Source organism: Chrysemys picta, chromosome 10 (assembly GCF_011386835.1).
Source record: "Chrysemys picta bellii isolate R12L10 chromosome 10, ASM1138683v2, whole genome shotgun sequence".
NCBI classification, from domain to species: Eukaryota; Metazoa; Chordata; order Testudines; family Emydidae; genus Chrysemys; species Chrysemys picta.
In genome coordinates, this window is record NC_088800.1 from 79,212,082 (window position 1) to 79,233,934 (window position 21,853).

The 21,853-nt window shown below is 52.5% G+C and overlaps 2 protein-coding genes across 9 annotated transcripts in view; one reads left to right on the plus strand and one right to left on the minus strand.

Annotated features, from left to right (window-relative positions):
• SLC29A4 (solute carrier family 29 member 4) overlaps window positions 1-3,138 on the plus strand; it is a 30,286-nt gene extending 27,148 nt beyond the window's left edge. The window contains exon 12 of the mRNA XM_024102308.3: window positions 2,975-3,138. Coding sequence (XP_023958076.2) covers window positions 2,975-2,982 — 8 coding nt within the window. The 3' untranslated portion in view covers window positions 2,983-3,138. The remainder of the gene's footprint in view (window positions 1-2,974) is intronic.
• Window positions 3,139-9,552: 6,414 nt separating this feature from the next.
• Window positions 9,553-21,853, minus strand: part of TNRC18 (trinucleotide repeat containing 18) — a 58,096-nt gene continuing 45,795 nt past the window's right edge. For 5 of the 8 annotated variants that reach the window (XM_065558993.1, XM_065558990.1, XM_065558992.1 and 2 more), the window contains 11 exons: window positions 21,634-21,798; window positions 20,412-20,553; window positions 19,373-19,490; window positions 18,770-18,845; window positions 18,131-18,239; window positions 16,908-17,024; window positions 16,268-16,432; window positions 13,841-15,108; window positions 12,790-13,026; window positions 12,084-12,158; window positions 9,553-11,435 (listed from right to left, as the gene is read on the minus strand). In XM_065558993.1, the coding sequence (XP_065415065.1) occupies window positions 11,229-11,435; window positions 12,084-12,158; window positions 12,790-13,026; window positions 13,841-15,108; window positions 16,268-16,432; window positions 16,908-17,024; window positions 18,131-18,239; window positions 18,770-18,845; window positions 19,373-19,490; window positions 20,412-20,553; window positions 21,634-21,798 (2,679 nt within the window). In that variant the 3' untranslated portion in view covers window positions 9,553-11,228. The remainder of the gene's footprint in view (window positions 11,436-12,083; window positions 12,159-12,789; window positions 13,027-13,840; window positions 15,109-16,267; window positions 16,433-16,907; window positions 17,025-18,130; window positions 18,240-18,769; window positions 18,846-19,372; window positions 19,491-20,411; window positions 20,554-21,633; window positions 21,799-21,853) is intronic. The other 3 variants (XM_065558991.1, XM_065558988.1, XM_065558994.1) reach the window with 2 other exon arrangements.

Consider the following 21,853-nt stretch of genomic DNA (forward strand, 5'->3'; position numbering starts at 1 on the left):
GGTGTGGGGAGGGAGCAGGAGGCGCTGATCGGTGGGGCTGCCGGTGGGCAGGAGGTGCTGGAAGTTGGGGGGGGGGGAGCTGATAGGGGGCTGCTGATGTATTACTGTGGCTCTTTGGCAATGTACATTGGTAAATTCTGGCTCCCGCTCAGGTGGGCCACCCCTGGTTTAAGAGCTCATCCACAGGGCTGTTCAGGGGCACTGGCTGAGACAATTGTGAACGCTGGTGGCAGAGGGAGGTTAGTACTGGCCAATCAGCACTTAGTGCTTAGCGGGAACGGGTGCAGAAATATGGCCACACGCTCACCCTTTCCCGTCTCATAGTTCTGTTTGCTCCTCTTCTGGTGCACAACCGTGTGGAAGGTCCGATGGGGAGGAGCCCAACTGGCTGGGTTGATGTACACTGATCAGGGAACCTGCAAGCACCGGCTTGGATTGACCCGCGTGGGTAGTTGCTAAGCATAGGTTCAACTGTGGTGTATAGGGACCCGAAGGTCTGCACCCCACCGTACACAGAGGCCACAGTTATAGCAGGGTTAATGCCCATCATGGTGCTTTTTTGCAATGCAGAGAAGCCCAGTCCGCATTTTAACTGGGCTCGCTGCTGAGAGTGTTACTTAAAGACCTGGACAGAGGAAGTATTTGCCGAACATATTTTGCCAAACCCCAGGACCGGTGCTGTGTAAGCTTGAGTGCCAGCTACTGGCCTCTGAGCCATTAATGTCCACTGTACAGATCTGCTGCCAGCCAGCCCACACGGCACGACTCCAGGCCATGCCGATGCCAAAGCTGGTTGTCCCCTGTGCTTTCCCAGCTGCCTTTCCCGACCTACCTGGGATTTAATTATGGTGTGACCACAGCACACAAGAGCGCCAGCACAGCGTAGCTGACGCCTATAGCACACCAAAGAAGAAATCTAGTTATGGGCCTGGCGTGGGCTTTAATGGGTGGCAGGAGGTGACGCACACCTGTGGCGCTGTACCAACAGGCTGGCGCACAGCCTAAACTGCCATGGCAACATGGGCTGCTGATTTGGTGGCCAGGGTGAATGGGGCCAAACTGTGGTGGAGCCACCATACTCTACCCCGGGCCGGGAACGGAGCTAGACCACAGTTTTGAAGCCGCGCTTGGCCAGGCCTCATGTACTAGAGCCTTATTTGCACACAGCAGGTTCAAGCCTGTGTCAAACTACTTGCACACACCCCACATTTGGAGACCAATGGCTTGCTGGTTTCCCTTGCCTCTTCCTGGGGAAAGGCCATACCCGATGAGCACAGGCGTCCAGCCTCAGCTCTTTGCGTCACGCCAAATGGCGGGACACACACACATGGCTTGTTGGACATGCGTCCGGCAGGCTTTGTTCCCGCCTACACTGCAGGTACCGTCACGGCAGCGGAGCGCTTACAACACCATAGCTGTCAGTGGGCCGCGTGCTCACCCTGGCCAGTGCTGGGTCGTTACAGAATGCGATCATGGGTCTAACTAGAGCTGAGTGGGTAGGAGCTAATCGGGCCATCCACCCTCGCCGCCTGCTGTCATTTTCTCAAGCCGATTCACTATTGTAAATGAGTCACTCTGTCCTGTAGCTTGTCCAGCAGCCATTGCTGGTGTGTATGTGACATTGAGGGGGAAGGGGTGGTAATCTTGGTTCATTCTGATTGGCCAACCCAGGGAGACGCTATTGTTTGTGGTGTTCCCCCCCCACCTCCGGGATGAGAATGACTTGGGTCCAATCCTCACATTTCCCATTCAAAAAGCCACTGCCTTTGACTAGCCTCCAACATTTGATTTAAAGTGGCTGGCCACACAAATGTGCCTGCCAACAAACTCCTTGGCTAGGGTGGCATGGAAAGCAGCTGGAAAACACAGCCTGAGCATGGGCAAAGCCAATGCCAGTTTTGTTTTGTTCTTTTTTAATTGGGGTGACTGGTCACGTCTGGAGAGATTTGCTCAGCACTTGGCCCATCAATGGAAGGGAGCCTAAACTGTGGTAGAACCTGTCTGGGTCTCTCATGTGATCTTTTCAGTGATGATGGGCTAGGGTGACCAGAAGTCCCGATTTTATAGGGACAGGCCCGATTTTGGGTTCTTTTTCTTATATAGGTTCCTATTACCCCGCACTCCCTGTCCTGATTTTTCACATTTGCTGTCTGGTCACCCTATGATGGGCCCTGGTCAGCTAAAAGAGTCCTCCAGGAAAATCCTAGCGTGCAATTTATGCCTGTCCTCCACACCAACACCCATTATAAAAAAATGCTTTACGACTGGGCTCAGCAGTGCATTTAAAGTCCACGATGCTGCCTTCAAGAGCAGGCTGAAAATTGCAGTCAGCGAGGGGAACTGGACACTCCATTTCTGTAGCCGCTCCCCCCAGAAGCGTTGAACATCTCGGTTGGGATAGGTGCCGTTGGGAATTGCAGAAAAGACAAATCAAGTGGCATTGTGTGAAGGAGCCAGTCGTGTGACAAATACAAGCTGATTCACTAGCACGCGGTTTGCAACTAAGCAAACATCGTATGGGCCGGCTGAGCAGGGCCGTTTTATAGCCTGTACCAGCTTATCAAAGCCAAATCACGTGTGTTTGACCGGCAGGGTTTACAGGTGCAATATGACTGTTTAGTGGCACGTGCAGCCTCCCATCTAAGCTTGTCCAGTGTGTGTGTCCATAAACGTAGGGCTACATTAACTGCAAGCCACACTTGGAGGTTGGCACCTTTCAGTACGTTCTTTTCTGCCCCTGAAAATACCCCCAGGCCAAGCTAGACGGGCAATTAAGGGGCTACTCACTACATAGCAGGATGGAAGCAGCATCATGTCTCAGCCCAGCTGCTGTCAGGTTCCCTTGAACACACAGGGTTGTTTGTGAGGGAGCCTGGCTCGCTCTGGAGTTGGCTCCCCCCTGGGCGTGCGGGTGCGTATGTGCCAGCGTCCTCATCCCAGAGTGCTGCTGAAACATCTTTGTTTGCATCCACAGGGCAGTAGCGCCGTGGGCTGCGGGCCGGGCTAAGCTAAAGACTCTAATGCGCATCTCTCTCAGGAGGGGTTTCAGGCCTCGTCCCGTCTCTGTGTCGCTGTCTTAGTTGTCACTTTGCTGTTGTGTGTTTGCTGATGAATAAACTCTGTTTTTTGTAAAAGGCACCAGAGAGCAGGCCCCGGCTCGCTTCCTTTCTCTGCTGGGGGAGGTCTGGCCAGAGGGGACAGTCAGCAGCCAGCCAGCAGCCATTTGCTAGTCACTGAGCCTCAGCGGTATTTAGGTGCCCACCACCTATTGATTTTAGTGGGAGTTAGGCACCTGAATAGTTTTGCCCCTCTGGGACTAGAGGGCAAAAGCAGGGTGCCGCCCTTGCCCCACCATCCCTTCCAGCACAGTCTGTACAGCCCTTTGGTAGCCCCACAGCCCCAGTCCCAGTCAGTGGACCTGGGGCAGCCGCGGGTCTGTTATTACAGTCCCTCAGTTTCCCACCTGTAAAATGGGGATAATAGCACTGCCCTACCTCATGGGGCTCGGGGTGTGAGTCAGGGAAGAGATGGGCCTAGACCGCCAGAGTTTCTGCCTCCTGGCACTGCGTGCATGGCCCTAACTCACACTGCCCTACCCAGGCTTTTAAAGCCCAGTTTAGGAATACATTTTATTCAGCTTAGATCACAAAGTAAAACCGTAACTCACACCCCACCATTAGACAATTAAACCTGTGAGCCTTTGCTCCCAAAAGAACAGGAGCATTGGATTGTGGGGGTCAGGCCGTCAGTGGGGCAAAGGCAGCAGTCCTTGTCACGGCTTGGGAAAAAAACCTCCTCCCCCATCCGGTGGGATGTCAGGTAAAGGCCCCCTCTGCATGCGCCCACCATGAGGTCTTTCCAAACAATCCGCACGGGGGCAGGAGCTGTGCTGACCGCGCCCTTCCGCCTTGCAGCATATTCCTGTCAAGGGAGAGGTGGGCTCTGGGCAGAAGCCTCCTGCTTCTTTGCTACATCATAGCTGGGGCCAGCCAGACTTTGCCACCTTGAGGGCTGTTAGCAGCTTGCTAGGAGCCTAAATATGCCTCTAAAATAGCCTTCCACGGCGAGTGCCACCACAAATGCAGAGCATTCTCCTTGGGCTGGGCTCAGCCTCGAGAGAGGCGGGAAATTGCTTTCCTTGGGCGTTCACCAACAATAAAAGCCATCCACGACGCAGCAGCAGCCCCGCCCTGCCGTTCCAGGCACGCGCCTCGGGGACGCCCCAGGTTGTGCTGGCCCATTGAGTCCATGGGATGCCTGGAAGCTGGAAAAAAGGTAGAGGATGTCCCTAGGAAGTCGCCATCTGAAAACTAGCACCTCAGCCGGCCTTCAGCACCAGTGCCATGGGGCAGCTGCACACCCGCCGCACAACCAGGCCTGGGCAGGAGGTAAATGGTTATTAGGCCGTCTCCTGTCAAAGCCAAGTGCCAAGACACACCCAAACACTGAATAACCAAGTCTCCTTCTGCAGTGCCCAGGCCTGAAGGGGGGAGGTGGGGTCGTGGCGCAAGGAAAATGGGAGCCTTGACCTCACTCTGCTGAGTTCTAACTCAGCGCCTTTGTGTAAGATTGGCCGTGTTGGCTAAGCTCTCGGAGAAAAATGCAACAGGGTGAATTTAAACTGATCTAGTTAGACCTGCAGGAACCTCATTGCGCTCTAAGAGCATCTAGCGTGGTTGAGTTTATACCTCTTCCCCATTTAGTTAAAATAAACCAGATTAGGAGTGTCCACACACGGGCTTTGCACCAGTGTAACTAAATCAATTTAATGGTGCAATTTTCTCATTGGCTCAAAGCTCAGGCTGCTCACGTGTGGGAAGGCGGCCAGGCAGGGAATAAGATGCAGCGTAGTGCACCGTACACCCACAGATGGTCTATTGCCTTCGCTAGTTGCTACAATCCAAAGTCGAAATCAATGGGCACTGTGGGTGCATGGCCGTCCTGAAAGGCAGGTGACTAGCATCGGTCATTCAACATCCAAGGCAGCCCTAATTAGAGGCCCTTTTTAAGTTGTCTCCAGCAGGACCTCGGAGGCCAGTGATGGATTTGTTTGGAAGCTTACATGATCCGAAAGAAAAACCTAGTGCTGTGAGACAAGGGCTTGAGGTTAAACTCCAGGTGGACAGGTTCCTGGCTCAGCTGGGTTAGCTTGTTTGAATCCCGAATCCCCTGAAACGGGAACAGGCATCTTAGCCAAGCTGATGGGCATTCCCTGGGACATGGGAGACTGCGAGTGAAACGCCATGGCTTAGCTGAGCTGGCCAGAGCAGCTGGGGTGGGAATCAGGCCTGCTTACATGCTGCAGGCAGCCAACATTGGAAAGCCACTGCCTCCCTTCTGGCCAGTCTCATTTTAAGAGACGTCTCCTGTCCTTGTCTCTGCCCCCCCCTCCAGCCGCGCCCTGTCCTGTCTCATTCTAGGCTGCGTGCTCCCAATGGCAGACTTGCCCTATCCATGCAGCACTGGCTGTTACTTGCAGCTTCTTAGAGACGGCTACATCTGGCTCCTGTTAGGAAGTTACTGTGCTAATGGTGCTTTTCCAGTGCTGAACTGGGAAAGCCAGGAGACAGTGAGGTGCAGCCACCCTGTGTCACCACAGGTACTGAAAATACATGTGCCTTGGCCAGGAGGTAGTTGGGCTCAGCAGGGGTGCGTGGCTCTCCATCAGCACCACTGCTTTCCCCAGCTTTCTGGTAGAACAGTATCCAGCACAATCCAGCCTTGCAGTTTCTGCAGGAACAGCCCAGGCAGCAGACACCCCAAGCCAGACTGGGGGCAGTGCAGGACTGATGCACATTTCCCCCAATACCCCTTTCACCTTGTCCCCCCTGCCCAGCGCAGAGGCTCCAAGCAAGCCAAACATTAGCTTGGGGGCTCAACGTGTCCAGGCTAACTCACTTCTTTCCCCACCTGGGGTCAAGGCAGCCAGGCCTGAAGGTCACTCTTGTTCCCTCGGCTCCAGCCACCATCTCCTTGGCTACAGAGGTGCCCTGGATTACTCCTTTGGCTGAGAACAACCAAGGAAGATGATTCCATAGAATCATAGGGTTGGAAAGGACCTCAGAAGGTCATCTAGTCCAATCCCCTGCTCAAAGCCAATCCCCAGACAGATTTTTGCCCCAGCTCCCTAAATGGCCCCCTCAAGGATTGAACTCACAACCCTGGGTTTAGCAGGCCAATGCTCAAACCACTGAGCTATCCCTCCCCCCCACCAGGAGCCTGGCACTGATGCTCCTGCAGTGGCCCATACCTCATTCATTGCACTGCTCCTTCCGCTGCATTGCAGGCATCTACCTGCCGCCCCCAAAACCTGCACGTGCCTCCTCTCTGCTCCCCACCCTGGGAGCGATGAGTGCTCCAGACGCAGGGCAGAGCATTCATCAGACTTGTGCTCGGAGCCAGGTTTGTTGGGTGCTGTGTAATTAGACCATTGCACCCCTAGGGAGGGCCACTCAGAGAGGGTGTCAAACTCAATCGCCTAAATCTGGCTGTCACAAATCCACAACGCATCTGTTTGGCCGCTCTCAGCTAACCCAGCGTAAGGGTGTACCAAAGCTTGACGGCACACTTAATAGACAGCGTGGACTGAACCCAGGACCATTAGCACTAAGACCGCATCTCTCCTAGACACCTGAGCCATTGGCAACTGAAGCAGTAGGATAGCAGCGTATGGAGTAACAGCACCGTGTGGGATAGTATCCTAACCATGTCATAGTAGGGGCGGTTCTGCCCTGTGCCCACCCTTGGGCTATGCTGCACCCTTGAAGGTACATTGCCTTCTGGGTATCTCACTTCCTAGTGCAGCTCCTTGATAGGGTGGCTTCTGGGAGCCCAGGGGAACGGGAGGAGGTCAGTGTGGTGTGTCTTACTGCTTCTAGAAAACATTCATTCAGAGTCCCAGAAGCCAGGCAGTAGCTGCCAGAACATGGCCCTGTCCAAGTACATGGGGCCCAGGTTGGGAGCAGCCCAAAGTCCATTGTCTGTTAGAGTGCAGACAGCATGGGTGCCTTCGGGCACAGCTCAGAAGCTGCGTTAGGAGAGGTGCATATGAGTCTCGAGCTGGCCCAATACAGGTATACACACCAGTGGTCTATCGGCTGCTCCTTGGTAAATCTCAGTGCGTAAGCAAATCCACGGACATGGAGACACTCTGTGTCGAGACCACACCCCCATCTCCCCAAAGACAATGAGCACAATGTTAGCCATCTTTATGAGAATGCCGTCTCCATCAAGCAAAGCAACCTGTGTTGGTCCCTCAGTAGCTGTTAAAAGCACAGTTCTACGCGGACAAGTGACTCAGTAAAAACGGCACCTTCTCACTCAGCAGACCTGCCCTCCTGCATGCATTAGAGTCAGCACATAGGACTGACACCTCAGTTAAGACACATGCTTTACTGATTCAGAGCGTAAACTAACTTCTCGCTGCCTCTTATCTCTGCTGAGCCAACACCGCTCAGAGCCAGCTGCGGATTCTATTCCATATTGAGATGTAGGGAACAGTCAGACTGATGCAGTCATTCACACCTGTGCAGAGGAGTGGGCTGGCTGTAACTCTTGGCATGATTTGGCCTGCAGGACCTTTCTGAATGGTGTTTATAGGAGAAGAAAAGAGTGCAGCTTGGCTGAGATCCAAGGCTGAGGTTGCAGTTGGAAGAGACCCTCTCTCTGTTCACAAAGACTCAGGAAAGCACTTAAGCATGCGCTTAGTTTTCATTGAAGCCCATGAGACTTAAGCACATACATAAAGGATTTTCCTAAACAGGGATGGATTCAAATATATGTGTGCACTTCCCTGGAGTAGCACCAAACGGAGCACATGGGACCAAGAAGTCAGAGACAGGCAATCAGGCCGAGGCAATTTTACAGTGACTGTTTGGAGCAGGAGGGCTTTCACTGCATTGCAGAGAGTAGACAACTCCTGCCTCCCCACATGGGGGTGGGGGGGGGGCGTAGAGGGGGCACAATCTAATGGGGAGTACACGTGACTGCCCCATGTATCTCCCCTGCCCAGTGACACCCCCTCCCCCCCGTGCCCAGCCTGGGGCTGCCGCGTTCTGCCCACCCCATGTTACCTGTGGGGGGAGAGGGGCTCTGTCCTTCTCCTGCTGCACCTGCCCCCCCACTCCTGCCGCATGTTTGGCTGCTCTCCCAGGCTCAAGCCGTCTGCTCAAGGTCGCTGCTCTGCGCAGCACAGCAGCTGCCTGAGAGAGCCTGGCTGGGGAGGTGACAGCAGCAACCCGCTCCCTGCCTGGGCTCAGCTGCCGGGAACAGGGGCCAAGCATGGGGGGGGGGGGGGCGGGCGGAAGGGAGGGTGCGCTCTTGCTCACTCTGCCCCTGTCCCGGGCAGCCAGGTGGGGATCATAGAACTGGAAGGGACCTAGAGAGGTCATCTAGTCCAGTCCCCTGCACTCAAGGCAGGACTAGGTATTATCTAGACCAGCCCTGACAGGTATTTGTCCAACCTGCTCTTAAAAAATCCCCAATGATGGAGATTCCACCACCTCCCTAGGCAATTTATTCCAGTGCTTAACCACCTTGACAGTCAGGAATTTTTTCCTAATGTCCAACCTAAACCGCCCTTGCTGCAATTTAAGCCCATTGCTTCTTGTCCTGTCCTCAGAGGTTAGGAAGAACAATTTTTCTCCCTCCTCCTTGTAACAACCTTTTATGTACTTGGTGGCCCGCTGCTGTGACCTCCCCAGCCAGGAAGGGAGGTCTCTCAGGTACCTGCTGCAACAGAGCAGCGACCCTTTGGCCAGTCCCACCCCTTCCACTCACCGCCTGGGCCTGGCTGTCATTTGGGACAGGGGAGAGGGAGGCAGGCACTTGACCTCGCATGCCCCCCCGTACGCGTCGCTGATCCACAGACGATAGGTGACCACGACGACAAAAAAAAACAAACCACACACAACTCTAAAAAACAGGACACAGAAAGATGCTTCGTTTTTTCCAATAGACTTTTTTCTTTTTTATGAAAAACGGTCACACGGAATTCTCCAACAAACATAATGCCAAAAAAAAAAAAAATTAAAAACAAAAACAGAAAACAAACGACAAAAACCTGGCTCTCCTTTCCTCTCGATTGTCTGAAAAATCCTTGTGTTCCATAGAAGGCATTGGGCAGTAAGTGCTTTCTATTTAACATTAGCATAAAATCTCTCTCTCTCTCGCTCTCTCTTTAAAATTTGCTCACACAATTTGCTTCTATAAGTACAGTACACTTTGTGTGTGGCTGTTTGTGTGTGCCTGTTCCCAGATCATTTACATTCACAATCCAACTGGAAATAAAAAATAATATTCTAAACGTCAGACTGTGTTCTTCTTTATAATTTCATAATTTTTTCACAGTTTTAAAAAGTTTATATTTTTATATATATATATTTATATTTATAATTAAAAAGTCGAATCCATTTAAAGACTTATAATACAGAAGGGTTTAAAGAGTCTTTTGGTACATTAAAACTGTACAGTTTAGAAACATTAATATCCACCAAGTCTTGGTGAGCCGTGGGCTGGAGCAGAGGTGGCCAGGGTTCAGCACCATTGTGGTTCTTTTAAAGTATGAGGGATCATCTTTTAGGGGGTGCCCCTCTGCTCTTCCCATAGAGGCTGCAAGTCTCTAGTACTCAGATAGTACCATGGCAGATAGCTAAAAATCTGTCCTTGTAAGTATCTCTCCCCTGGAGCTCTGGGTGGGTCACTCTGCTCCCATCCACGCTGGAACAATCTCGGTGCCCTAGAAATATGTAGTGCGAATCGGTTAGCTGCAAAGATCAGTGCATCTCGTGAGATTTCAGTTAAGTGCAAGGACATTGCGCCGTGGCCTTGTTCTGCTCCACTCCCCACGCTCCCTGCATGCTGCCCAGAGAGTGTACTGGTGTTCCGGGTTGCAAATCTGGTTTCCTGAAGCAGCTGCTTGAAGGCAAGTGGCCAAAGCTGAAGGCTCAGGCCTGTGAGAGATCAACGAGATGGGTGGGCCGGCTGCTTGGAGGAGGGAGACTGACTGCTCTCAATGAGCTCCGGGGTGACTGTCCACATGGACCCATTAAGCTGAATGGCCGCTCCCGATGACAGCTTGGTTCTGGCTCCCATGGTGGATATGCAGCATGCGTCTCCTGCACGGACACTCCTGGGGGCAGTTCTCATCTCAGGGAGCTTGAACTGCAGGAGCCTCACACCCAGGGCGAGCGCAGCCCCCCTCAGCTCCATGGGAAAGCTGAGGTGCGGCGCCTGTGTGAAAAAGCAGTGATGGGCTATGGCCTCCTTCGAGCAGCAAGAAGGGGCTTCCTTGTTTGTGAGCAGGTTGCAGCAACTTCCCCATTCATTTCACCTCCTGAAGGGAGATTTTTGTTCGTTACCCCACCCCTGTGCCCTCCCTCATGGATTACAGCCCTCCCCTTTCCCTTCCTCCCTACCCCCCCATCGCAGACATTTTTTCTTTTTTTGGATGAATCTACTGAGTTAATAAATTTGTTCAATAAGAGATTCTGTTCTCGCCTTCTACCCAACTCCTCGTAACCCAGAAGGGACATTAGTCAACGTCTCTGTGTCCAAGTGACTCCATTCCTCCTTGGCTGTCCACTCGCATTAGCTCTCCATTAGGTCCCAGACAGCAGACTTGGAGGAAGGGAAGCTGATTAAAGGTGCACCTGCTGTTTGAGCTGAGGCGCTTAGAGAGACATTGCTCCTTTCTCTTCCACCTCATACTTTCCAGAAAGTCATGTGCAGTTAACAAGGAAGGAGCTATAAGGAAGGAGGTACAGATACCCTGAAGGCTAGTAGGTGTTCTTCCAGACAAGGTCATCCTCTGAATTTTTCAGGGGGTCAAGCAACACAAAAGAAGCCTCCTCTGTTTTGATGTTATTCTGCTGGTGCAGGGATCTGAGAATCATCGACGCTCCAAGAGCAGAAGGGGGAAGGAAGAAGCTGGTTAATTTTGTCTAAATTAAAACCACCCTGTTCATCCAGAAAACGATGGGGTCCAATCTCCAATGCTATCCCAAAGGCATCTTCAGAAAGTCCTATGGTTGCTTCCTCCCCACCCTAACTTTCTCTCTTCTCCTTTTGAAGACCTGTCCATAGTGCGACACAGAAGTCACGAGCAGGAAAGAAATAAATCATGTTGTCCGAACAGCATGTCCTCAGATTCGCCACGCTCCTCTTCCGAAGGGAAATCGGAACTCTCCAGGCAGATGGCACATGTCCCTGAATTCCCTCTTCCTAGACAGTCAGCAGATGACTGGGACACCATCTGTATTGAAAATCATGCCTGTCGTGGGCTCGTACGTCCCTGCTAGATAGTACAGATCCTCACTGTCCTGGTATTTCTTAGTCTTTAGCATCTGCTCGTACTGGTCCAGACCAACCACCAGACACTTATGAGAAATGGTCTGGACATCATTTTCATCCACATGGGAGGACTGGTACAGTGCTCGCTGCATTAGAGGAATGGGGGGGGGGGGGGGAGATAGAGAGGAAACGAGTCATTAGCGGACACTTCACACCACTTAGAACACACCCCTTCCCTACAGATTAGGTGCCCCAGGCCAGAGAAGGACCTGAGAGCTACACACAGGGACTGAAAATGGTGGGATGCAGAAGGTGACACCTTGAGGTTTATTTGCTACATCCCCACAGTGAGACAGGCCATCAAATGGAACTTTGTGAAGGCTTTTACAGTTTGATATTTTCCCCAGTTTCAATCAAATCTGGTGACTCAGTTGCCATCTTGCATGTTTCTCAGCCTCTCTGTGAACCTCAGGATCAGTCTGGCGACACTTTGCCAGAATTTAAATGAAGTAAAAACAAAGATGAGCCTGAACGACAGGGCTGGTGCCAAACACTACCGAAATCCGGGGATGTTCACATATGGATCTTTGCAGGCTACCTTCCCCCCCCGTAAGATGCTCTGCCAAAACCATAGACTTGGGGCTGACTCTCATCTCAGCATAGAATTGAACCAGATCAGATGGCCTTTACCTCATTAACATCTGTTGCTCCGCTTATAAAATCAGAGCAGTCAACAACACATCACAAAACCTTCTCCAAGGCCTGACCTTCTGCCATCCGCACCCCCATCTTACCTCCATGAAGTCCTTCCTCTGGTTGGATGCCTGCAGAGTGGTAGATAGGCTCCTCCCAGATTTCTGATCCCAACGCTATGCCGAGAACAGTCAGCCAGGAAAAATGGAGAGGGAGAAAAGTTAAAGCAGGCAAGTTAGTACCTTTCAAAGGCGCCTCCCTCACCAAATAAAGAGGTGCATTCCCACAGCCTACATCTTGACCTTGAGTCATCAGCTTAAACAGAACCGATCTTTAGAGCGACCAAGCAGCTGCAGCTCCCAGTGATGTCAAGGGGAGCTGTGGGTGCTCGGCACCTCTGAACATCAGGCCCACACAGCCTGCCCGTACACCAAGGGCTTCCTCTCACCCTTCACACACCAGACGGCAGGAATAAATAACTTTGCTCTGTGCACCCTGGGGACAAACAGAAGTTTGATGGACTCATGCGAAAGGCTGCGCGTTGTGTTTCCAAGTTGTGTCTTAGAAGTATAAAAACCACCTCTCCCTCTCAAGTGGCTTTAGCAACCCCAGGCATGTCCACCCACTATTGACTTTGATCGTACAGAATCTCCATGTTCACCCTTTACTGGTCACAAATGGAACCAAATTATATTTTGCACTTAGTCAAAAACTATGAAAGTCACCCCTCCCCTGCCAGGATGAAGGTGTGAGGGAAGCTTTGCAGCGTGGCCATTAAACAGGGCGGGCAGCATTTGGTCGACATACCTTGCCTTCGTTGAGCTTTTTTCCAGGGTTGGTTTCTTCTGGGTGGTAAAACCACTTGACCCTGACTACCATGTTGTTCCCCCAGGACTCCCACATACTCTGGATCCGGCCAATGTAGGGTAGGTTGGGCCGGCCAGCTGATAAGAAGACTGCGCAGTCTCCAATCCGGATGATCTCCTTGCCACGGACAATGGCCTTGTAGAACAGCTTCCTGGCCTTCCCTTTCATTCCTCGTCTCTGTGAAATTAGGAATGCAGAGCTGAGTGAACAGAATATTAGGTACAAACCCAGTCTCACTCATCCCCCCACTCTGGGATAGCTTGTGCTCCCTGCCTGCATCCCACTATGGATAACTAGAGCACCAACAGTTATGCTCTCTTGTTGGGTCAGCCCAATGGTATGGCAAAGCAACGACAGTGAGTGGGTCCAGATAAAACATGTTACCTTGGAAGATATGGTGAGTTGCCCCTTCTAAGCACCCCCTGCTGGCTAACAAAGAGAACAGCACTGATGAGAGGCATTTATTCCTTCCTGTCCAGAGGGCCAGTGACACAGCCGCAAATGTCACAAAAGAAATCGAATGGTTAAAGGGTGAACGGAGACCCCATTAGTGAGAAGGGAGTGGGGAGTATAGAGTGACCAGATTTCAGTGGGGTGTCCGCTCCTCCAGAAACAAACCAACAACGCTAAACCTAAAAGCCTCAACGCACCTAAAGATAGTGTCTCTGTTTATGGTTTCAGTACAGGACAGAGGGGCCAGGCAGTTCCAACAGATGGACTGCAGCTGCTCCGGGAGGGTCTTTCCGGATGTCTGCTGTAAATCTGCCTGAAACGTTTTTTGACCTTCTTCCTTTCTGCCTGGAGTAACCCCGGTAACAAACCAGGTTGGGAACGCACCAAACCTCACCACCGGGAGATGCCTTCGCCAGCCAGGAAGAGGGTGGGGATGAAACTGCTGGTTTGGCAGGGGAGGAGGCAGAATAGAAAGGTGACAGGGATTATGAAAACAAAGCTCAAGAACCAAAAGAACTAACCGGAGTGCTATGCTCACCTGGGTGGGTTTGCCAAACCACTTCCAAAGCTGCCGTGCAGGGAGGAAGGCAGCGATTTTGGGTCTGTTTTCTACCGAAGGCAGCCTCTGCCGTTTGGCAAGCTCCTTGGTGGTGGGCAGATGGATCCCCTCCCGCTTTTTGGGCCTGCTCTTGTTGCTGCTCTGCGGTTGCTTCTGCTGCGGCTGCGGCTGCTGTTGCTGCTGCGGCTTCTGGCCTTGAGGGTGAGAAGACAGGCGGGATTTTCCTGCCTGCTTGGTCTGCTTCGGCGTGAGAGCCTGCTGGACTGAGGAGCTCGGCTGGGCATCAGCCGCCTCCTCATCTGAGCTACAAGACGAGTCTTCATCCGTGGTGGAAGAGGAGGAGGAACTGGAGCTTGATGAAGATGAGGTGGAGGATGCGGATGACGAGGACGAGGAAGAGGAGGAAGAAGAGCTGCTACTGCTGGAAGAGGAGGAGGAGGAGGAATTAGATGAAGACAGAGGGGTCGAAGCTCTGGAGCTGGTTGAGCTGCTGTCCTGAGCTTCACCTCCGTTCTTCTCGGCTTCCTCTTCGCCCTCAGACTCCGAGCTGCTGCCGCTGCTGTTGCTCTCAGTCTCCTCCGCGGCCGTCGCTGGGGTGGTTTTGACTTCTTGATCCTTGCCTCCAAAAGTCGAAGTCGAAGATTCCCCCTCTGCTGCTTTAGCCCTTGACGATTTCTGCTTGGCTTCACTGCCCAACGCAGCGGGGTAGCCCAGCCCCAGGACACTCTTGCCGTCCCTCCTGCTGGTCAGGTTTGACCCCTCCAGCATCCTCATGGCCTCCTTTGTTTTCTTGGTCTTTGGAGACATCACTCCTTCATGGTCCAGTTTGATGAGGATTTCATTGTCCAATTGCTTTCTCTGAGCCTTGGCTGCCGAACCAAACTCCTGCGACTCCTCGGCAGGCCTTCCCTTCTTGGCCTTGGTTTTCCCGGAGGGGTTGTCGTTGGAGCTGAAGGACCCCAGCGCCCCCGGGAGCTCACTGTAGGGTTCCGTTCCAAGCACATTGCTGAACGCAGGAGGCTGAAAAGAAGGCGGAGGTGGGCTATGGAGTTTAGCAGAGATCTTCATTTTGCCGGCTTTATTCCGTTTTTCCTCTGCAGGTGGGGGAGATCCTCCTGCTGGATTCTGCTGGCTTTTCCTTGACCCCTTCACACTTTGCTTACCAAGGCAGACTGCCTTCTCTGGAGCAGAAGGGAGGTTTGCTGAAGAATCTCCCTGGTCTGTCTCTTCCGGTAGGACTGCTTCTTCTGGAAAGGAGCAGAAAGCAGATAGACTGAGAGATGCAAATATCACCCATATGACATTTCCAGTAAGCCAGGATGGACTCCCTCAAGTCACAATAGTTGCTGAATATTCCCTGCACGTAACTCAGGAGCTGAGGCCCTGGGTGGGGAGGGGGATTTAAAAATTTCTGCTCTTCCTTCATGGCTTGCTTTTTTACCATACTGTTCACTCCAACCAGCGACCATCTTAGCAAGGCCCTTTTTGAGGACTTAATAAATAATACAGGCCAGTAGGTCTGAGGCTAACACCGATGAACTGCTGACCGCTATAAAGAGGGCGCGCTGTGAGTTTCCTCTATCACAAACCAAGCTGAGAAAGCACAATCTAGATCTCTCCGCTCTATGCGATACTTACCGCTGCCCAGATACCGTGCCCTGAAATACAAGGTGAGATGGTGGCTCATTCAGTAGCATAATAGACTTAGCATGAGCCAACCTCATGACCCTTCTCATGCTAGCCATGTCCTGGGAGCAGTGCTGAGAGGGCAGCCTTAGCCTCTGGAGGCCTCACCTCAGCCACTAGTTGCAGACTGCTCGCTTTCCTAGCTGCAGGCAGAGCGCTGCATCCATAGGGTGGTGGAGCAGCTGCAATGTCGAAGCTCCTTTCCCTCCCTCTGCAAGCTCAGCCATTGGAACTGTTCCACCTCCCTACAGGTGCAGCGCTCTCCCTGCAGCTCGGAAAGGGAGCAGCCTCCCAGCGTGTCCGCAATTCATGGCCGAGGCTCATGCCCACAGATGCGCTGCTGAGAAAACGGAGTGGCGTTTCCAAATCTTGTTTGCAGCACTGAATTCAAGAACCCCAGCTGGTAAATAACTAGCTCTCTAACCAACCAAATCCCATGAACAAACTCCTGCAAGAAGGAGAGAAACGCAGTAGCTGCTCAAGACTTTTCCTGAACTTTGGGTCACAGTGTTGGATGGAAGCCGTCTTCTAGGGAAGGATGAGGATTAGGAAGTTTAGCAGCAAAGACCAGATGCAGACCTGCACTAGTGCAGGTTGGGTGTTTGCAGAACCACCTAGGCAAAGGGATGCTACTCTAGGAAAAGAAATGCTACATTACCAGATGAAACAGTTGGCACAAGGACTCACTGAACTGCACGTTAAAACGGTGAATCAACATACCAGCTTTCAGCTTGATGCTTGGCTTTCTCCCACGACCTTTGCCCTTGGCCACTGGCTCCTCTGACCCGAGTGTACTGCCCTCTTTTCCTTCCCCAGCATCCTTGCTGGACTTCCGGCTGCGGCGCTTGGTGCTGGGCACCAAGAGGGCAGGGGAGGGCTCCGCACCTGTAACATCAAGTCACACGGATGAGCAATCCTGGTGTATGCCTGCCCACTAATAAAACCAACCCGCGCCAAAACGGCAAGTCTGAATTTTCAGCAGCAGCCATTAAAAAGGAGCTTGTTGCTGTCCCCAGATTTTCACGGGCATCACACAATGCCTATGAGGGATGCACATGAAGTGCTATTGGGAAACTGCCACCTACTAACGCCAGGCAGACAGGGATTCACCCCATCACCCCAAAATGGGTTCTCCTTCCAACACCCCAGCCCTAGAAAACTCAGTCCTGATCCGCATAGCTTAGGACACAATCCTGGGACAAAAACAGTCGCGAATTATCCCTGGAATCTTACGGGATGGTTCCCTAGCATGGGAAATCTCCCTTTTGAGCGGGTTTAAAAGGAGGCGGCTCATGGGCAAAAAGACCAGGGCTCTGGGGGAAACCTCATGCAAGAACCCAGTTCAGGAGGCCAGACTTACACTGGATCTTGTAGTCTGGTGGTAGAAGCCGAATATGAGACAGGGGGATCCGGCCAGTGTCCCCATCATCAAATTCCACCGTTATCAGATCCCCATCCTCCTCCAGATCAAGAGCCCCTGTGGTTTGAGGGGAAAGAGATTAGAAAGAGAGGACTGGGAACACTCTCGGCTAGAGCAGTAGAGAGGAAATGGGCCAGACTCTGGCACTTGGAAGTTATGACGGATGGAGGCAGGGTCAGTTTCAGAACCTGCTACTAAGCCAGACCCATTTGGGGCGAACAATCTGCGATCCAATTACACACCGCACCCTCAAGCGCAAAACTACTCTTTCAACACAGTCATCCCAAGAGCTTAACCACATGATTCCACCCCACAATTCCATTCCATCTCTCCTCACGCCGATTCACTCTTCGTTTGCACTGATGTCCCTTCGTTATGGCCTGTCTAATAGCCTCAGATCCATCTCTGACTGGATTTTATCACCACCCTTGGCTATCGTAGGCCACCTCTTATTCCTCTTCCCTCCCAGATAAAGAATCACTGTTTCATCCCTCTCTCGTTGTATCAGTCTCCCCAGTCTGTTAGTCATGTGCAATCCCCTCTTATGCTCTCTTCGGCTAGTGCACCTTGCACTCCAAGGGCCACTTTGTCATTTGTGGCCACTTTCCAGGCCAGTCAATATTAAACCACATGACCAGGGCATTGTGGGGAAGCAGGAAGTGCTTTGCTGTCAGCTCACAGCCCTTCCTACTGCTTTCTTTACAGACACTTTTTACGTCTAAGATTCCGAGGCCGAATGGAGTCAGGCACTCAGGGTACAATTTTCAAAAGTGCCTATGTGACTTAGGCGCCTATGCCCCATTGAAAGTCAGCTGGACTTAGGCTCCTATCTCACTTATGGGCTTTTGAAATTTTTTATCCCCCCCTCCTAGGCTTCTGTTGAATTTCAATGGTATTTAAGCATCTAACTCCCTTAGGCCTCTGTGAAAATCCCAGCATAAGTGAACAGTAATATTGGCCCACAAGGCAGCTATGATGATTACCTACCACAATGGGGCTCTTTGCAGAGTCAGGCACTACTCCAAGTAAGGAATCTGGCCTGGCAGGGCTTTCACAACAGGCTTTGGGGCTGCACTGTACTAGTCCACTGATTCTCCTGAAGTTTTGTGCTAAAATACTCCTGGCTTGTGAGCGTAAGAGGGACAGCCATGATATGCTCTTACCTCTGACCACGGTCCCTGGGTAGAGGCAGCGATACTGCTGGCTCCAGTAGGCGGCAATTCTTGTTCCTTCAGGCAGGAACCTCACAGAGGTCGGCTTCACGTCAATAATCTGTTTGGGGTGGGACAGCAAGTTACTAACCCGCCTCAGGCCTCCATGATCTTTTGTCCTCCACACTAGTGTTTCAGGAGACTGGCTGTCAATGGACACTGCCAAGACCTCCCCAGGGAGGACTTCCTTCTCCACCAGGATTCAAAGGTGCCTCTGCTGAAGGCTGCAGAGCAGGAGAAGGGCGGCCTCTATAGGAAAGGGTCCCATTCCTCCACGTGATACAATGCAGGACAGCGCGGAAGACTCAAAGTCCTACAGTCCCTGGCAGGACAGGCCCTGGTGTGTGTTCATCCAATGCCAGCGATGGGAAGCTAAATCCACAATGCCGGGAAGGGAATTACATTTGCCGGGGCACACAAAGTGATCTGTCTGGCACCTGCTGCATGCTGATGGGGCACCCGGGGCAGGATTGGGGGCACCGCTGCAAGCCGCAACTACCCACCAGCCAAGGAGGGTTTTTCCTTTTGCCTCCCCCATCCCCGATATGAAAATCACATTGCACATGTGGCGAGTAAAATGGCCCAACTTACTGCTTCCTGCAGAAGCTGCTCCAGACAGTAGATGTGGGGACGATTTCCCCTCTCCCCTTCCACCACGACTCGGTATCTGAAAGCACAAGACCCCATGGCATCACAAGGTATCAGAGCTTAACAAGAAGGACCCACTGTGCCCCAATAACCCTTCCCTGGGCTTAGATCCTTCCCCAATGTCCTGCCTTCTCCAAGCCCTATCATTTTCCACCTCAAAATCCCCAGTTTAGCCAAGGCTGTTTAACAGGAGGCTTGAGGAATTCACTGGTAAACTAGGGTAGCTCATCATGGTAAATTCCTCCTTCCAGCCAAACACAGCTACTGTCCCCAGCTTTGCAGCTCTCAAGAAACATCTTCGACTCGTCAGTATCCAGCTTGCTTGGCGCAGAATCACCTGTGCTGGATCACACCGCAGGTGCTAGAAAGCACTGAGCAGACCCCCCCCCGCCGGGTCTCTGGTGGAGCTAGGGCTGAAACCCCACTGTGCACGAAGGACAGGGCAGCAATACTGTGCGTACATCCATCCCAGGGGAGCCCCCAAAGCAGGCGCTATCCCCCCCGCCATAGCAGGGTTCATCAGGGAGAGGCTGCCATTTTACTCACATGTCAGGTGAGTGCACGGTCTTCACGTGTCCGGCATAGAGCAGCTTGTCATCCATGGGAATGAGGACACGCAGCCCGTCCTTCAGTTCATCTTTGTCAATGATACAGGAGCGGGGGGCTGCAGGACCACGGAGCAAGACATGGAGTGAGCGGCTCCATTCAACACAACAGAAAGGGGCAGATCCCATGGGACAAGGGTCTGGTAAGAACCAAAATAGGCCATTCCACAGCTTTCAACAACACCCGCCACTCCCACTGGCCTCAGTTAGACTGTCAGCTGTTTGGGGCAAGGGCTGTCTTTCTTTGTACAGCTCCTAGCACAATGAGCCCCTAGGCACTTCGGTGATACAGTAATAATACCAATGGGCCAGCCAAAACCCAGCACCTCGTAGAGATTGGTCTTTACCTAGAATCCTGTAGGGGTGCTTTAAAGGAGTAAGTGGGTGGCTCTTTACTGGCTTATGGTTCCTAACTAGGGGCTAACGCACAGAACAAAATCAGTCATCACTGGGCTCTAGTCGGGGGAAGGGTAAAGGCAGATAATGCAAACCCCTTTCTTTGAGTTATGATCATATCATTCCCAGGTGAATGCAGCGCAGAGACCCTGCCTGATTCTCCAGGCAGCCCTGCTATTGGGCCGGCTTTGCAGCTGCACTGACTGAGACACAAGGAAGGTCAAGGGACTTGGTTGGGGGCCAAAATACTGGTCAGTGGTTCAAACGGGGATTAGAACTCATAGCCCTCCTGGGACCCAGTCCTTTGTTCCAACTGCTTGTAAGCACAGCCCGCCCCAATGACTGATGGCGCGCTCCTGCGACTGCTGGGCAAGGCAGGTCGGGCCTGTGGAGGATTCAGGGCACACAGAATGAGAGCTGTGCTCCTCATCAGAGCGGAGCAGCATCCCCTGTATAACACTGAGCAGGCTGCTCTTTACCCAGCTGGAAAAAGCTCATCCAACTCCCCCATCCATTGCTGCCGAAACACCAGACGTGTTTAGAAAAGCTTCCCCTCCCCGACAGCGACAGCCTCCGGCTCTCACCTGGGGTAGGCGCCCGCTCTACAAGCATGCTCAGGGGGAGATTCTCGTCCTCCGAGAAGCTACTGTCTTGATTGGGCTCAAAGTCCTCTTCGGCTGCCATGCTTTCCATCAGCTTGCTGACTGCACCGCCCTTCCCTCGGTTCTGGAGAAGGAAACAAAAGAGCACATCAGAAACCTCGGCCACATCTGGTATCGAGCCTCAGGAGCCATTTTAAAAACCCTCCTTCCCCAGCTCTGCAGTTTCCTTTCTAAGTGACCCCCATTAGACGTGGAAGGTTCCATGCCGAAGGCCAAGATGCAACATCCCTGCCCCAGCCCCGACTCTACGCCCGCCATTCTCCCTCCCGGGGTAAGTAACCTGGCCATTCAGGACACAATGTAATTAGGACGCAGACCTCCTCAGCGTGAACCACTTCAGTCAGCGGGCCCTGCCAATGCCGTACCCAAAGTGACAGTTGCCTTTTGGTAGCTCATGGAGTTCTTTGCTTTGTTTATCCCCCACTGCTGTCGTCAGCTGAATGAGGGCTCCGAGAGCCCTTTCATACATTCTAGCTGCATTTCTTGACCTGCCTGGACATTAAAAGAAATGTTGACGTGCCGGGTCCGTCAGAACAGAAACAGGCAGCCGCAGGACTGGCCTGAGATACTTGTGATGAGAAACGGAAAGAAGGGTGTTTCGGCTGCTGTGGCAGAGTCCGACAGGGTCCCTTATAACCTGGAACTGGTGAGGAGGGACTCCCTGGGGAAGGTGGCAGTTCAGTCACCACTCCCATTCAGTCTTGAACTCTTGCCCACTGGTCCAGCAACATCCCTCAATGCTGCCCTAACGCGGCCACGTTCTTCCGGGGCACAAGTGGAATTTGGTTGGCGAGCCCACTCAGTCCTGAGCTCCCTGAACTGTCACCTGGATGTACCTTCCCTCGGGCCCGAGAAAAGTCACTAGATGGTGGTGTTCTACATTCATCTGAGTCTTTAGGCTTCCTGGCAAGAGGAGAACTTGAAAGAAATAAAGTCTGTCTTGCCTGTAGAGGTGTTTCCGTACAACCCTTCCTGCCCCAGTCTCGTTAGCGAGAACACTTTATAGTGCTACCAACGTCCCAGCTCCCAAAAGGGTGTGTCTGTCTGTCTGTCTTCCCCCCTCACAATGCAATATGGCAGGAAGGAAGCAAAAACCCAGCTGTCTTGCTACAACCTGACTTCAATCTGTGGAGTCAACCCTCACCTCTTTCTTCACCTCCTTTGCTTTCACCTTGGCTTTACTCTTCTTGTTGGCGCTCAGGGAGTTGGCCAGGCTGACCCGGGCATCGGAGGGGGAGCTGGAGATGCCAGGGGGAGACATGGAAGAGGAGGAGGAGCAGCAAGGGGCCTCTTTACCCTTCTTCCTCTGCTAAAAGCAAATACAAAACAACCCCCGCCCATAAAAAGGCTTGATCAGTAACGCT